The sequence below is a fragment of the Neolamprologus multifasciatus genome, chromosome 5, assembly GCF_963576455.1.
Source record: "Neolamprologus multifasciatus chromosome 5, fNeoMul1.2, whole genome shotgun sequence".
NCBI classification, from domain to species: domain Eukaryota; kingdom Metazoa; phylum Chordata; class Actinopteri; order Cichliformes; family Cichlidae; genus Neolamprologus; species Neolamprologus multifasciatus.
This window is the reverse complement of record NC_140443.1, coordinates 30,218,712-30,233,884: the sequence shown is the minus strand read 5'-3', so window position 1 is coordinate 30,233,884 and position 15,173 is coordinate 30,218,712. Positions and strand designations below refer to the sequence as shown.

The 15,173-nt window shown below is 42.1% G+C and overlaps 1 protein-coding gene across 2 annotated transcripts; it reads right to left on the bottom strand.

Moving 5' to 3' along the window:
- Nucleotides 1-195: 195 nt before the first annotated feature.
- ccdc120b (coiled-coil domain containing 120b) lies at nucleotides 196-15,171 on the bottom strand. Of its 2 annotated transcripts, none has more exons than XM_085159384.1 (10): nucleotides 14,907-15,171; nucleotides 7,569-7,668; nucleotides 7,083-7,213; nucleotides 6,358-6,459; nucleotides 6,102-6,222; nucleotides 5,856-5,915; nucleotides 5,504-5,657; nucleotides 5,257-5,358; nucleotides 3,876-4,913; nucleotides 196-3,275 (listed from the first exon to the last, which is right to left on the bottom strand). In XM_085159384.1, the coding sequence occupies exons 2-10, from the start codon at nucleotides 7,615-7,617 to the stop codon at nucleotides 3,179-3,181; spliced, it is 1,854 nt and encodes a 617-aa protein (XP_085015510.1). In that variant the 5' UTR covers nucleotides 7,618-7,668; nucleotides 14,907-15,171; the 3' UTR covers nucleotides 196-3,178. The 2 variants fall into 2 exon arrangements, with proteins under 2 accessions (XP_085015510.1, XP_085015509.1); XM_085159383.1 differs by having other exon boundaries at nucleotides 6,102-6,225; nucleotides 14,907-15,169.
- Between the last annotated feature and the right edge of the window lie 2 nt (nucleotides 15,172-15,173).

Sequence of the window (15,173 nt, the reverse complement as noted above, 5' to 3'; positions counted from 1 at the left end):
AACAAAACAGATATTACGCTTGTGCTGTGCAACACTGCAAATTATATATATATATATATATATATATATATATATATATATATATATATATATATATATATATATAATTTATTTTTATTATTATTATTATTTTTTTAATTTAATTTAATTTTTTTTTTATTTATCTTTTTTTTTTTTTTAAAGTAAATACAGGACCAGTACTGCAGATAATTTAACCTATAAAAGGCAGCTTTTGTAGGAGAGAGCAGTGCGCCATGATTTTGAACATATTTTAATGACCACTAAATCGTTGTGATTTTTACTTTCTGCAATACTTCATTAAAACAACAAAATACTCTTTTCAGCTTTATTTTAAACTAGGGTTTTATTTTGTTTTTAGACATTAAATGTAAATGTGCCTCCGAAGCATTTTGGGTCCGTTTTCAACTTTCACAGTGAATGTGTGTATATTTTTTCCATTTCCAAAAAGATAATTTAAGACATTTCAGTGTACTTGGAGAATAGAAAATCCTATCACACTAGCACAGATCAATTACCAAGAACTGCACTGGTGATGAGGTTATACCATTTTGATAAATCCACTTATCTCTTCATTATATACTCTGGTTAATAGTTTAGAAGTGGTAGGTTTAGCACAACCACAGGTCATTTTCAGCACAACTTTGCTGCATATAGTACAAAAGCATCTGGCGCATTTGAATTTTGATTTCAACATGACACTTTATTTAGATCTCATACATACAGAACAGAGCAGGCCTTGTTTAGCCTAACTTCATAGGCCTGGTTATAAAGAGAGAAGAAAAGAGAAAACAGCTGCACTTAAATATCTTTTCTTTTTTAATAAATAAAGAAAATATAAAGTATAACCAAATATTAAACATATCACACAACTTAATGAAATTTTAAACATACATTACTAATTCCTGCACTGATGAGAAAGGGCTACAGTAGATGGCTACAAAACGTTATAGGTTCATAAATATAATATAGTTTGAATACATTTGCTTTAGAGCTAAATTTATATTATTTCTTTTGAACTTAGAGTACATTATATGAAAAATACCTTTATGACCCCCAGTGCACAGCAGTTTGGTCTTTGATTTCAGTCTTTAACAAGCTGGAAGGAGCTCTATGAAGCAGGAAACAGAGGATGTGAACACATCAGACAAGCGTAGACACGAGGTTCATGTTCCACAGTGCGCTACAGTTTGTAACTGAGCAAAAACATCACAAGCACACACAAAAGAAAACTACATTCAGATGAGTCTGAAGATCAAATACAGAAAAAAAAAAAAGGCAAAATCATACTAAAACCATGACAGAAACATGCTATGTTGTTACAACAATACAAATATTTTCAGTTTACGTCTTCTGGTTTCTGTAGTGTACATTGCAAAATGCTACCCAGGCTGATTGTGAAAACAATGTAATAATGCTACTGATATACAGAGATACATGACACAATGTTAAAAAAAAATTTTAAAAGAAAGCAAACATGTCAAACAGATTCCTTACAAATACAAACAGCATGTATTCTCACAAAGACATTTACTGGTATGAGACCTGCTCACACCACCATTCAGTACTGCAGCAGCCCTATTCTGGTCACATGGTCATCCTCAATTGTTTATAACCAATTAAATAGTTCTCACTTGGGGGAGAAGTGGGGTTGAAGGAGTAGGGCAGGTTATTTTGATTATACTTATTATGTGGTTAGTTCGGAAAATTACATTGTTAGTATGGGAATAGAACATTAGCTTGAGACTCATCAGTACAAGCCACACTATGTACAGACCACCACCCAGACCTTCAACAGATGTTTGAAGACCAAAAAGAAAAGAAAAGAAAAACCTTCTTACTGACTGTTATCCATCTTGGTGACAATTTCATAGGGGTTAAGGCTTAAGATGTTCATAAAGTGCTCTGTATGACAATCAAATCCTCCGCAAGTGAATGCAGAAAAAAAAAACTGATTTGATACGAGTTATTTCTTGTCACACAATCAGGTGCTACTGCCATACAGAAGGTCTCACTACAGCCCTAAGGTTGGTCCTAAACTGATCTAAGGTCAGCACAGAGAAGGCTACATTTATCAACCAGCAGTGAGCTGAAACCCCCAAAACACCAAAATACATATGACATCATTCCAAATACCCAAACGGAGTCACACTGTGATACACTTTAGTCTGATTTTTAAAAACTAAATCTCACACAGTCTTAATACTAGCAACTTTAACCAAGGTTTAGTTTTGATATTAAACATTTAGGCACTCCTGTCTGCTACACCATTACGCTACAGTTCATGGCCCACTTCACTTTTATCAAATATGAAAAATACAAATGGCTGTGACGTTAACGGCAGATGAGGACTGAAGCATGTTTCTGCGGTTTATATAATTTACAAACACACGTTCACTGGCATGTAATACGTCTCAAATGATGTGAGCTCATAACATCTTTGAATATAACATGGTTAATGAGCAATAAATTACCTCTTTAATATAACAGTTCTTTATATCTCAGAAGATACAAAATAGTACTTTACAGCTGTATATATTCTGTAAAAAAGTATATCTCGGCAGACTTTTCAGGATTAATGGAAACGATCTTGCCGTTCGCGTTGGACCAGAAATATTTATATGTGAAGTAGAGTATGATCATATTGGTATTAGATGCTCTGCAAGTCAGCACCCGTGTACAGCCACAAAACACTGGGGTTGACATTGACATTGGCAAAAATCAGGTATAACACAGGGAGCTTGCCCAGGCTTTTTCCAACTTTACAGCTACAGTTTGTCATTTACTTCAGTCTCTTTCTGCTGAGGTTGTCATGTTTTTCGATGCTGCTGAGGTCACATTATAATCAACTTGTGTGTGGAATTAAACTGATCAAAAGAAATAAAGGGAACACTTGAACAATTTATAACATTGACTTTTGTTGTCATTTTGAATCCAGCCTTCAGAAGGCTTTCCAACTATATTCTTCCATTATTTTGTTCTCAACAAATTACACAGTGCGTGTCATAAAGACTTTCAGTTTGAATATTTAATTCATTGAGATACAGCATGTGATTTAAGTGTTCCCTTAATTTTTGGAGTAGTATATAGGAGTCCATGTGAAGCTACACTGTTTTTGCGTATGTAGTGCATTGATGTGTGCATGAGTGCTGCTGCTGCTTCAGACCAAGGTGCCTGGGTCAGCACTGGGCTCCTTTGGAGTCACCTCTTGCATCTGTGGATCAGATGTCTCCTGATAGAGAGAGAACTCCATCGACCTGTGGGGGGGAGGTAAAACAAGTCAATATTGCACTCCCAAAAAAATTAAAAATAAGAGAGGAAACAAATAAACACCACAGGAAGCATGCAGTAAAACCACTAAGAAATTAATTTTCTTAGGGCCCACAAAAAAAAAGTAAAAAAAAAAGTGTGCAAGTGTGCAAGACTATAACAGAGCTTGGAGAGGCCCATCCTTGGAAGCAATCAGGAACAACAAAGAGTGTTGGCATGAGGATGCCAGCAGCAGGCGATAATGCTGACCAAGCCCAAAAAAATAAATAATAAAAAGAAAATAACACAGTGTCAGTTGTAAAAGAGGATGATAGATGGATTGGCTGGGGGCAGAGTGAGTGTAACAGCACCAGCATCTGTTGGAAGCATTGCTGCCAACATCTAAGAAGACAGACAAATCATCTGTAACACACAGATTTCAGTAATGCATCCATGCTGTACATATATATGGCAACAGTAATGTTACATTTTTCTGGTGTTAATGTAAACCAACAGAAAAATTGACGTTTATTAGGCTTGTGTTTCTGCAGTGTGTATGAAGTCTAACTTGAAACATCAGCTAGTCAATCACGTTTAAAAATACTGACCTTCCATGGAGAGGGTGACCATGGAAGCTGGCTGACTGGGGTATCTGAGGCCTTTGGAGGTTAGTTGGTTCACCTTGAACAGACTGGGCCTGGTGCACCAGTGGGTGTGGGTGTGAAAGACGAGAGATCCCTGCCTCGTGACCCTTTGGGGCAGCAGTAGGATAGCCAAGAGCATTCCTCAGGTACCAGTCTCTAAGGCCCTCCAGAGCCAGGGCTTTATGCAGGCTTCTTGTTGAGTCTTCTGGAGTAGGAAGAGAAAACTGTGGGGGTCTGCGGTTGAAGGAGGGACCAGACAAATCAGTCTGGTATGGGTGCAGGTTGGGAATGGACGATGTGGTGGTTCCAGAAACAGGAAGGGGGGACTCGTACGCTGATAGTAGAATTGCATCTTGGGGATGTTGCTGCAAAGGAAGAAAAGGTCCACAAGATTTGGTTCTGGTGACCTTGACCCTGCGTAGTTCAGCTTGGGATCCTCTAAGGACCATGGGACTGTAGGGAGGTGCAGCACTAGGAAGGTGCACCTGGGAATGGGAAAATCCATTGGCATGGGGAGGCACTGCTGCAGTGGATGAGCGAGGGGAGGACATGTCTTGCCAGATCCTTCCTGTGGACTGGTACAGATGGTGCTGCACTTGCATCCTCTGCTGTTTTCCCCAGATGTAGTCCATCAAAAGTTCGTTGTAGCCACCGCTTGCTCCCCTGCCACCCATAGACAGACGCATTTTGACTTGCTCAACAGAGCTGTCCACATGCCCCTCGGGGCTGCCCAAGTGAATATGCCGCAGTTTTCCATCTGTCAGCGTCTCCGAACTCTTGTAGGGCCCTCCTCTCTGCGGCATGCCGTTTCTAGGGGCTGGGTCGTCTGGAAGGCTCGATCTGTCCAGCAGGGCCTCAGAGCTGTTGCTGCGCCGGGCTCGGGAGCTGTACGGACAGCTGCGGCGGTCAGAGGAAGAACCTTCTTGAGCCAGGGGAATCATGTATGGCACATCCAGGCTGCCAGACCACTGTTTCAGCCCATTTCCACCAGATGCATCTGACCTAAGATATGAGCACAGCAAATGAGCACAGCAGCAGCGCAAAGTAATCAGAGAGGAAACTAAAGAACCTTAGATACAGCAGAGTGAGTGATAGCAGCTTTAAGCTAATTCATGTAACTGAATTTCACAGAAAAGTTACTTTTTAAAAAAGGAACATTTTTTATGCCTAAAGTCCAAAGAATTAAAAACCTTTGCTGGTAGCTGAATTTGGCACTAATCGCTGTTACAACCTGAAGTCTCTGTCTTCATTTGGCTAAGTCATTAAGCCATTTCCAACTATACAGTTATCACAGGAGGAGGGAGGTGTGCAGCATCAGACAGAAGCAGCCCAGTTCACAGATTACCTGACATGAACGCTGATGGGAGCAGTTCGGGCCAACATAGGAGTTGCTGGAACACTTCTGCCTTCAACGTTAGAAGCACTTCTAGGTAAAGAGTGAGTTGGGCTGTGGAAGAAAACCAAAAAACGAAGAATCACAAGATGCCTATAGCATTTGTAACCCACACAATCCTGATCATTTACTTTTGTGTGCTTATGCTGTGAATGTAACAGAGCAGGCAGGCTGCACAGGGTCACCTTAAGACACACACCTAACAGAGCTAGTGACAGAGTTGCGCCGTGTCCTCATCTCGTAATAAATCTCCACTGGGGATAGCTTCCTGCTGATTCTGTGGTCAGGGCTGCCTGCAGTAAGTCGCGGCTGAGACAGAGATCGCTGGTCGGCAGCCACGCTCGGTGAAGACTCTGTAGGAGGAAGAACAACAAATCCTCTTTTGATGTAGTCAACTTTCAATAAAAGCCTTAAAAGTGAAAAATGTGTGCAACTTTTTGGTGCAGAGCATTAATAACACTGCATATTCTCATGTTTTAAGAATGATGTTGGGTCAGAGGTTCAGTTATTTCTTTGGTGAATGTGGATACACACGGAGACTGTTGACTCACCATTGTCATGGGATGTTGAATCTGACATGGAGCTGGTACTCTCTGACATGACAGTGTCCTCTGAAACACAAAGGATATAGGTCGTAGGCAAAGCAGCATGACACCTGGTGGCTTAGGTAAACAAAAATGCAAAAGTGCAAAGATGACGTTTTCAGCATCGTGCTATTATTATTGTGTAGCTTTTGGAGGGGGGGGGGGTTGTTTTTTAAGTGTGCAGGTGTGGGATTAGTTGCCATGGTACTGTACCTGTGTGACAGCCCCGATGGACCGTTCTTTTGCTATTTGGAACGTTTCGGTCTGATTCCGAGTGTCTGTACAGAGCACCCGTGAAGATGGCTTTCATCTGCTTTCTTTGGGCAGCCTCATCCTGCTGCCAGGGAAAGTCACCCATGTTAGACTGAGTATACACACACACACACACACACACACACACACACACACATACATACAAAACGGTACAGCTACTGCGTAAACACAATTGATATTCAAGGTGTTGGCTTACCTCTGCCTTGGCAATGGGCCCTAGGCCAGCTCTCCGCTGCACCAGCGGGGGTTTCTCTCCTGTCTCCAATGGGAAAGCACGTGGCAATTTCCCAGTCAGCTCCTGCAGAGGACATCGATTAGCCCCCAGTTACTGAAATCCTTCTCACTGGCCACTGAGGTGCAAACTGTTTCATAAAGTGATAACCATTTAACGGATTACTTTAAGTCTCTTAAAAAAAATAATAAAAATTCCTTAACTGGTCTAGATATGGCACGAGATATGCCAGCAATAATTTGGCTGCATTTAGCATTTACCTGTAAAGCAGAACCATAACTCTGCAGTTGAGAAGTGCTTCAGATGTCTAAGTAAGCTACACTGACAACAGAGCAGACAACTTCTGAATCCATAAATAGGCACACAGAGATAGAATGAGTCACCATCCAGCTGAAAACAGGGACGTGTTGAACAGCTGTTAAAGAAAAGCTGAGGCAGCTGCGGATTCATTAACATGCACTGACAGGCTCTCAGAAGCAAGCAAGCAAAGATCTTGTCTGTGAAAAATATCCCATTTTCAACAAGTTGTTAGCTGCAGCTGAGCTCAGATGTTCACGTTTATTCTCATTTTTACAGAAGACTTAAATTTGCTGTTAAACCACACTGCAGCTATCCTCTCATCGCTTGAGGTGTACGGAGAGAGAATCTAAGCTGAGCTACGTTTCGAAGATGAAGCGAGATCGACTCACAGCTTCCTGCAAACAGACTTGTTTGAGCTCTCCCACTCTGGCGTTGAGGAGAGCCTCCAAGGCCTGCTTCCTCTCTTGCAGAGTTGCGATCCTCTCAGCCTGCAGCTTGCCATCCTGGCAGCCTTGAACATCTAGGAGGCACAACGCATGAAAATCACTTTTGCGCACGGTGAAATTCAGATGTGGACTCAAACTGGCAGTGATTTCATTAAAAACGCAATCTTGTGGGTTATGTTTATACTGTATCACAGTGTCGTGTTTTTGAAGGTGTCTGTTCTCAGAGTGCTCTGATAAGATTATCTGGCAGCTGTAGTGGCAGTATGTGAACAAAGGGTCTTCGCAAAGACAGCTGTTTTTTCAGCTGGCAGTTCCCTAGAGAAAAAACTGTCAGGAAAACAAGCAAGCTGATGGTTTCTCAAGCCTTTTCAGACTTGCCCACAGATGGAAGTGTGAATCCTTACACTGTGAGAAGTCATCATTACTCACCAGGAGCCCCCAAACCCATGGATGTGATCAGATGTCCTTTGACCTCCATGTGATGCAATTCTGGGGACTTTACAATTCACGCTCTCAGCCACACCCTCACCTGAGAAAGAGATGAAGGTTTAAAATGTATCATTAGCCAGCTTTGTGTTATCTGGAGGTACAAGACACAAATATTTTAGAAATCTGCCAAAAACCTGTTTGAAATATACCCAAATGTGAGCCAGTACACTGGACTTATGTGAGGAGTCAAGTAAATCAAATGGGCTGATTCTTATATAGCGCTTTTCTACTCTCCTGGAGCGTTTATATGCCACATTCACCAAAGCTGTTTTCTATGCTTTTTAACTAACATTCATACTGCAGTGGATGCATCAGGGAGCAACTTGGGGTTAGTATCTTGCCCAAGGATATTTGGCATTCAGACTCAGGTAGCCAGGGATCAAACCACCAACCTTCCAATCAGTAGACTGACCTGCTCTACCTCCTGAGCTACAGCGACCCCAAGCATTACATCCAACCACTAAAACTAATTTTTCGGTTCAAGTAACATGAAGTAACTGTAACTGAGCACTGGAAGTAGCAGCCACAGCACATACATACATACATACATACACATACACATATATGTATATGTATAATAACAAAACAAAAAGCATTCGATCAGATGGCACAAGGTTCCACCAGGGGGCGCTGCTGTCCCTCTGCTCAGGTATTTAAAAACTGTATCACTAAATACGAGTTAGTTTCTGTAACAACAGACTTGTGGGAGAATATTTGACTCAGAAAGATAAAAGACAAAAAAATGTCTTAGATCAACAAAAAAAAAGGCACCAGGTGATAGCAACAATTTAAATGAAACCACAATTAACCCAGTTATGACTGTATGCAAGATTATAAATTTAGGATTTAATGAGTTCTAGAGAACATTTTGAGAGTAAGTTCATCTACAGTCCAAACATAACTTGTAGACTAGGCCTTCTGAAAGTGAGTAATACTCTAAATACTCCAAAATTAGCCCTTGGATGCAATTAGTAGCCAATTAATTTGCAAAGAGAAGGAAAATGAGACGAGATAAGTAGCATTAATAATGTATGGACAGATACAGAGGGAGAAATCTAATCCCTGTGTGTTTCATGGCTCACAAGCTCAAAGCTACCATCACAAAAAAAAGCGAAAGAAACAGAGCCAGAAGCAAAGTGTTGGAATAAGTAACAAAGGCGGCGAAGAATGCAATCAGTGGCATTTCCTCCAAGCGACTGTCATAAATATCAAGGTTCACACAAAATTCACATCATTTTAAAACTTCTACATATAATCATCTATTTATCTGTTGAGAAGGAACAACAGATAATCGGGGGGGAAACTAATACATGTACTGTTTTTACTAAACTGTTGCAGGTGAGGCTCGGTTCATATACTCTCTTCTACATAATGGAGGTTCATTACAAACAAAGCCTCTTCCCTAATGCCCAGTAGAGACTTGACATCCAAAAATAGCGATCGCGTTTTCTGCCAAAACCTCTCGCTCGGCGTTGCTCACAAATCGCTGCCGTAAATAAGCATCCTGCTGTCTTCTTGCCAGTCGAGTAAATCATAAAACGGCTCCATTCAGCCCACAAATCTAGATGGAAGGCCTCAAGGGCTGGATCAGAATTACCATTTCCAAAGATTGCTTCTGCCAGTGTCCCATCTTTCAAAAGGAAACATTTATCTATCAGTTAGTCTGAGCAGCTGTCTCAGAGCTCTGCTCAGATTTTTGGCTTTTTTTAGGCCAGAAACATTAGAGTTCTGTTTTCCTGCCTCAAACAACACGACGCTCACTTACTGTGAAGACATACTTGAAATACTTCCAGAGTTTGCGTTGGCTCCTGTTCTGGAAGTGAACCAGTAAGTGCTGTTTGCTCCCGTACATGCGAAAACCCCCGCATGCTTGACCTCCCATTGACAGACAAACAGGAGCCTTTCACACATGCAAGTGGCAGACAAAAGCTCATCACATGAATCCTGTTACACAAAAACGAGTTCACGATGATTAAATTTTCAGTTAATCTAATACACCAAGTGGGATTTTCACCTGGGAGTGTACAAGGCAGTGTCATGTCTGTTCTTTGTTGAACAGCCGAACAGTAAACCCACAGAGAGGAGCAGTCGAGAGGAGACTGAGACATTTGGTATTCATCTGGACTGTCGCTGGGCAGCTGGAGCCAAAAGGCTGCCATGCCCCTAAGAATGGCTTTGTCTAGCAACCAAAACATTTCCAAGGAAATTCAGTGCAATCCCCCCCTTTTTGTTTTTGTTAAACAAAACTAAATGTGCCCACTCTGTCATCATAAAAACACTAAAACCTCAGTCCTCAGTGCAGATATCACTGGTTCATCTTTGCTACTATAACAATACATCTCACACTTCCTTACAATGAGCATCCTAGCAAGAAACAACACATTCTTCCTCTTACTTAGATAAAGTTTAATACCTTAGCAAGCTGCATTTAATTTATGTAGTGAAGAAGGAATTCATTGCTACATAAATTGGTGACACCAAATCATGAAATAGTGTGTGAAATAATCCATTCTGTTTCTGTTATGCAGTTGAATAGTAGCTGAAATATGGCAGACACGTGTTTTGGCAGCGCATTATGATGACAAATTGAAGACCTCAGTCAAAGTGACCGTAATGAAAATGGGTTTGAAACTTTCAATATCATTTTTTTGTGTAATTACTTCACAAATGGATAATTTTCTCAGTTATTTGTAATTGTTAATGTCAGGTTGTTTCTTCAGCATAATGTCTTTGAGCAAAAATTAAAATCATTCTGCAATGGCCCCTTTCTGTGTTTTGTGCTTGTATTTTGTAAATGTACCATTAATTTTGTCCACAGCAAGCCACAAACCAACTAGTACATTTGCTTTACTTTGAAATAATAGGAATAACTGTACATTCCAGCTTATTACATTAGGGTGAACCCCACCTGATAACCTCCAGTTATTTAGACTTGTGGGTAAAAGCAGCTTATTATGGGAGGGTTAGCAGACATGGCTAACAAATACCTTTTAAACACCTTTATTCACCATCCCTTACCCACCTACATGACATCTATGAAATGTTTGTTGGCTGGTTGTAGGCTACTCCTCCCTGAGGTAATCGTGTAGTCCAACCACAAGTTTTCAAATTTAAACGTAGTTATCCATTTGTGAAGTATTCAAATAAAAAAGGAAAACAAGTTTCAAGCCCATTTTACATTTGATTCATTTTCCATCCACCAATCCAAATTACTACTGCTTTTCAAAGCTGCAGTCTTGAGTGAGAGGTGGGGGTCACCATCACATCCACACGTAGATGCAGTTTTGAATCGCTGAGCTAAGCGGAAGGTTTGAACTTGGCACCATCACATCTCAGAAAAAAGTTTCTAATAGCACCACTGTGTCTCCCTTGATTCATTCTACTGATGCACACTGAGCAAGGAAGTTCAAAGCATTACATTCTGCTCTTCATACCCCCACCCCACCCCACCCCTTTAGGGCAAAATATACCATCAGCATCTAAAGACAAAGTCACAGCTATAAGTCGTAGCATTGCAGCAATTCTTCAACAAAGACATCCAGACTAATCTAACGCGATTACGCCTCCTGTCGCTATGGGCCTCATGTGTATGACTAGCATTTTACTGCTTTTTATCCCAAATTTTTCCTGCTGTTCAGCAGTGGTTGAACCTACAGTGCATCTTATTATAAAAGTGTTTATAACTACAGAAAGAGAATGGAAAGACACCACAATGGGGCTATGGTTAAGACACCATAGCAGTAATCACTGTGTAATAGCAGCTAGAGAAAAGGTGAAGACCAGTTGCAACAGATCCACCATGGCCACACTTAACAGATAACACACCTGAGGGGATCAGCTGCATCACTACCTTAAGTTAAGTGCCAGCTTTGTAAGCACCTGCTGTGCAGAGGCACAGGTGTGACAATACAGGACTGCAACACCCTTCAGGGGGAAGCATGAGTGAGATGGTAAATGCACTACTACATGAACCCTTTTCCCGACATGACATACGTCTGATGCTTTTTTCCAGCACTTTCTATCACCAACAAAGGACTAGAGCATCTTGCCCAAAGACACTTTAACATGCAGACTGGAGTAGCTCAGAATTGAACCACAGACCTTCTGATTAACAGACAACAATCACCTTCTGAACCACAGCCGCCCTCACAGAATCAGAGGAGATATAGATTTTAAACACCACAGCTTCAAACACGTGTTGGCCGAGCATGCGTATGGGCTGTGGATGGTGGTACAGATAGCACTGAAGGAACCGTGTAGATTAAAACATGAGCCGTGCGATGAGAGCGAGCTGCCCCTGTGCAGCTCGTATCACTCAAATGCAAATCGAGGAAGAGTTTAATATTCTAGACGGGCTAAACACTGAAGCCCGTACCGTAGCTCTGATCCTCCTGTGTCCACACAAGGAGCCATAATGCTCTCTCTTCAGCTTAGAAGTGATGCATATTAGCTTGAAATATTCACAGCAAAGCTACATTCCTACAGGCAACAGTTTTATGCGTCGTCTCCCTTGATAAACACGATGGCTCTCGGCTCTTAAACAGATTCACTCTCTCTCTACTGGCAGCTTTCATGTGGCCCAGGAGTCCTGGGAACAGGAAAAGCTATTATTGAGAATTTATAATACACATATTCAAGACTTAAAACTGCAAGTCTTAATACAGTGCGGCAGGAGCTTTTGCAGCACCACCATATGCTGCACAGCAGGTTTATTGGTCTCTTTCAAAAGGCGGCTGTGGTATAAAGGAGCAGCTGAAACCCCACCTCCAGCTAACTATGGGCAGGTGAGGCCAGCAGCCCTCATGTTGACCGCTGGTGTTGACACAGCTGCTGCTGTTGTCAACTTACACATGTGAACCAGAGGAGGGTTACAACTACACAGCTCCTGTTAGGCTAGCATGAGGATCCCCCGCTGGTGCCTGAGAAGTTAATAGGCAGAAGACAGTAAAAAACTACAGTTTGCACCACTGTTTGTGTCAGTTGTTACAAAGCAGTGCCTCACTGCTTCCACTGGTGCACCAGGACAGCATTTCTCCATGTCTAAAGCCATACTGATCTAATCTATAGGAGAACAGTAATGCAACTCCCAAACATTGACTATCAGACCCCAAGGACCCTGTAGAGCCATTGGTGAGATTTGCTGGTGAGGATGAGAGTAGAAATGTAAGAAGGAGGAAGATGTAATTTATGATTCAACAAAGAAGAGATTGGACAAGGTCAGACATACGGCTGATTCAGAGCTGCCTCCACCTGAGCAATCCCTACAACTGTGGATGGAGGGCTTATGCAGGGGTCAGGTGACCCTCCAACCAGCCCCGCGCACCAATGTGATCTCTTCGTTTTGCTCTCTACATCCATGAAATACTGATTTATAATGCACTTATCAGCACAAGGCAGGGCAGCTTAGCCAAGGCTGACCAATCGTATAGCTCGTCCTCTCTCCCTCCCCGGGCCTTGATGCTCACCTTTGTACGTTTGACACAACTACCACAGGCAAAACAAAGCAAAGCCCAGTGATTGCTATCCACCTGGATTCCGCTAAGCTGAGGTTGGAGGAGAGGAGGGTGGAGTAATAAAGAAAGGAATGTGACTCTAATGTCCGAGGGGATTATTGCTATACATTTTTCCTTTGCTCTGTAACACCTGGAGGGATTTCTGTATGTCCAACGCTGTTTTTATGCTCTGTGGCTTGCTGTAATCCACTTTGCTGATTCTGGAAAGAGTTCAGTGCTTTTGTTTCGCTCAGACTTATGAAGTGCAGCCACAGCAGCCACGCCATTACATTCAATATTTACACACTAAAGGACCTTGATCTGATTCTTTTGTGTTTTGAAGAAAAGTAGGTGAATACGCTCCCCCATCTGTAGTGCTACAGTCGCTTGATCAGACTTTATTCCTTGGTTCTAGCAACAAGATACTTTAGATGAAGCTAAATGTTTCTCATTTTGACTCTATGTGCTAGTAAGAAGTAGTGAAATAACTAGAACCAGATCAAGCAGCCAGTGTTTCTATTCACACTCTGTACTTAACGTGCATGTTTTGTCAGTTACCTACTACAGAACTACACATTCAAATTTGTGTCAGCCCATGTCTTAAGGGGGTTGTTTAAAAAAAAAAAAAAAAAAAAATATTGTAACCTTGATGCAATGGTATTAAATTGTATTAAAAAATGCAACTGTGACAAAGCTATCTGGGTCAAAGTCCACGTCCATGGAATGTGACTGAACTGTACTGAAACACAACAGCCAAAGGGAGTGCTTTGTACTGTACAGGCGAACAGAAACACTAACATGACTGGTTTCATCCTAATCCCTGTGATCAAGAGGAAACTGAGCATGAGAATGGTCTCCCAGCACACCAACCCCTTCGCTTGTAAATGTCCTGTCCCTGCACTAACAACTGTAAATAAAAAAGGAGCAATGAGCATAAGGCTTCAAAGGAAAAGCCTGTTGTAAAAAACAGAGGTGTTTCCCAGAAACGCCAAAAGGTGGACTACAGTGACTCGCTGTAAAAGGCACCAACACATTTTTACGAGCCCACCCCACCAAAAGGGATCCTGACGGACAGGCTCGCTCAGGGATCTGTTAATAATAGGAGCTTAACGCTGCTGCATGTGACCGAGCAGTATTAATAAATGAGAGGAGTGAAGCAATAAGGCCCAGGAGACGGCAGTAACAAGATGTTCCGGTCTGTTTTTTTGCTCCATAACAATGCAGCAACAGGGGAGAAGTTATGCATTCCCGGGAAGCTTGGCACACATTTCCACTCCTTTAAAAATTGAATTTGAGACGTTCTTGCAGTTCTGCCACCCCCTGCCTCCTGACGAGCGTGCCACACAAACGACCCGTTGCACTGTTTTGTGGCACAACGCGTACACAAACGCAAGGCTCTCACTTGATGCGGTCCTTGCATTCATCGTACGGACATGTGATTTGGCTCAGCATAAAGCACGCGTTCGCACATCCAGTCTGCGCTGATCCCCGCATCTGCATAGCCGTTGCAGACGGCGGCGCACCGGCTGATAATGAAACGCACCGGACTCATTATGGAAGCGATAACACATCGCAGGTGTGTCACAGCCCGCCACGATGACAAACGTCTTTTCACACGAGCTAAATGCGTGAACAGATGCGAGGACGTCTTGCGGACTCGCGTTTAGGCCGATTCATTTCATTTTATAGAGAATATCTCATTTTTTAAAAAGCCGTACTGGTAGCTATTAATTAATACGCCCATTTAGGATGGAAAAGGACATATTGGAGCAGAATCCCCTCTTACCAGAGAGCATGACTGATGCCTTGCGAGGTCTCCATGGTTCTCTGGAGCGAAAGCAGGGGGAGGAAAATCATTCCTGCTTGTTTTTATTGGCAAAATGTGCGGAGATCCACGGAAAAGAGCTGCCCGTTCATGATGGTTCACTATCCCAATTGTAATTCACCAGCAGCCTCGCGACCTCCGCTGCGTCGGAGCTTTGCGCATCTCAACAGACCTGCTTTCTGCACGGCATGAAAACGCTCTCTTTCACACAGCCAGCTGACTCCAACA

Coding starts and splice junctions, on each gene's coding strand:
- ccdc120b (XM_085159383.1), bottom strand. CDS start 7,617: ATGGAGGTCAAAGGACATCTGATCACATCCATGGGTTTGGGGGCTCCT. Junction 5,916..6,101: donor CCATCGGGGCTGTCACACAG/GTACAGTACCAT, acceptor TTTGTGTTTCAG/AGGACACTGTCATGTCAGAG. Junction 5,359..5,503: donor TCTGTCACTAGCTCTGTTAG/GTGTGTGTCTTA, acceptor TTTCTTCCACAG/CCCAACTCACTCTTTACCTA.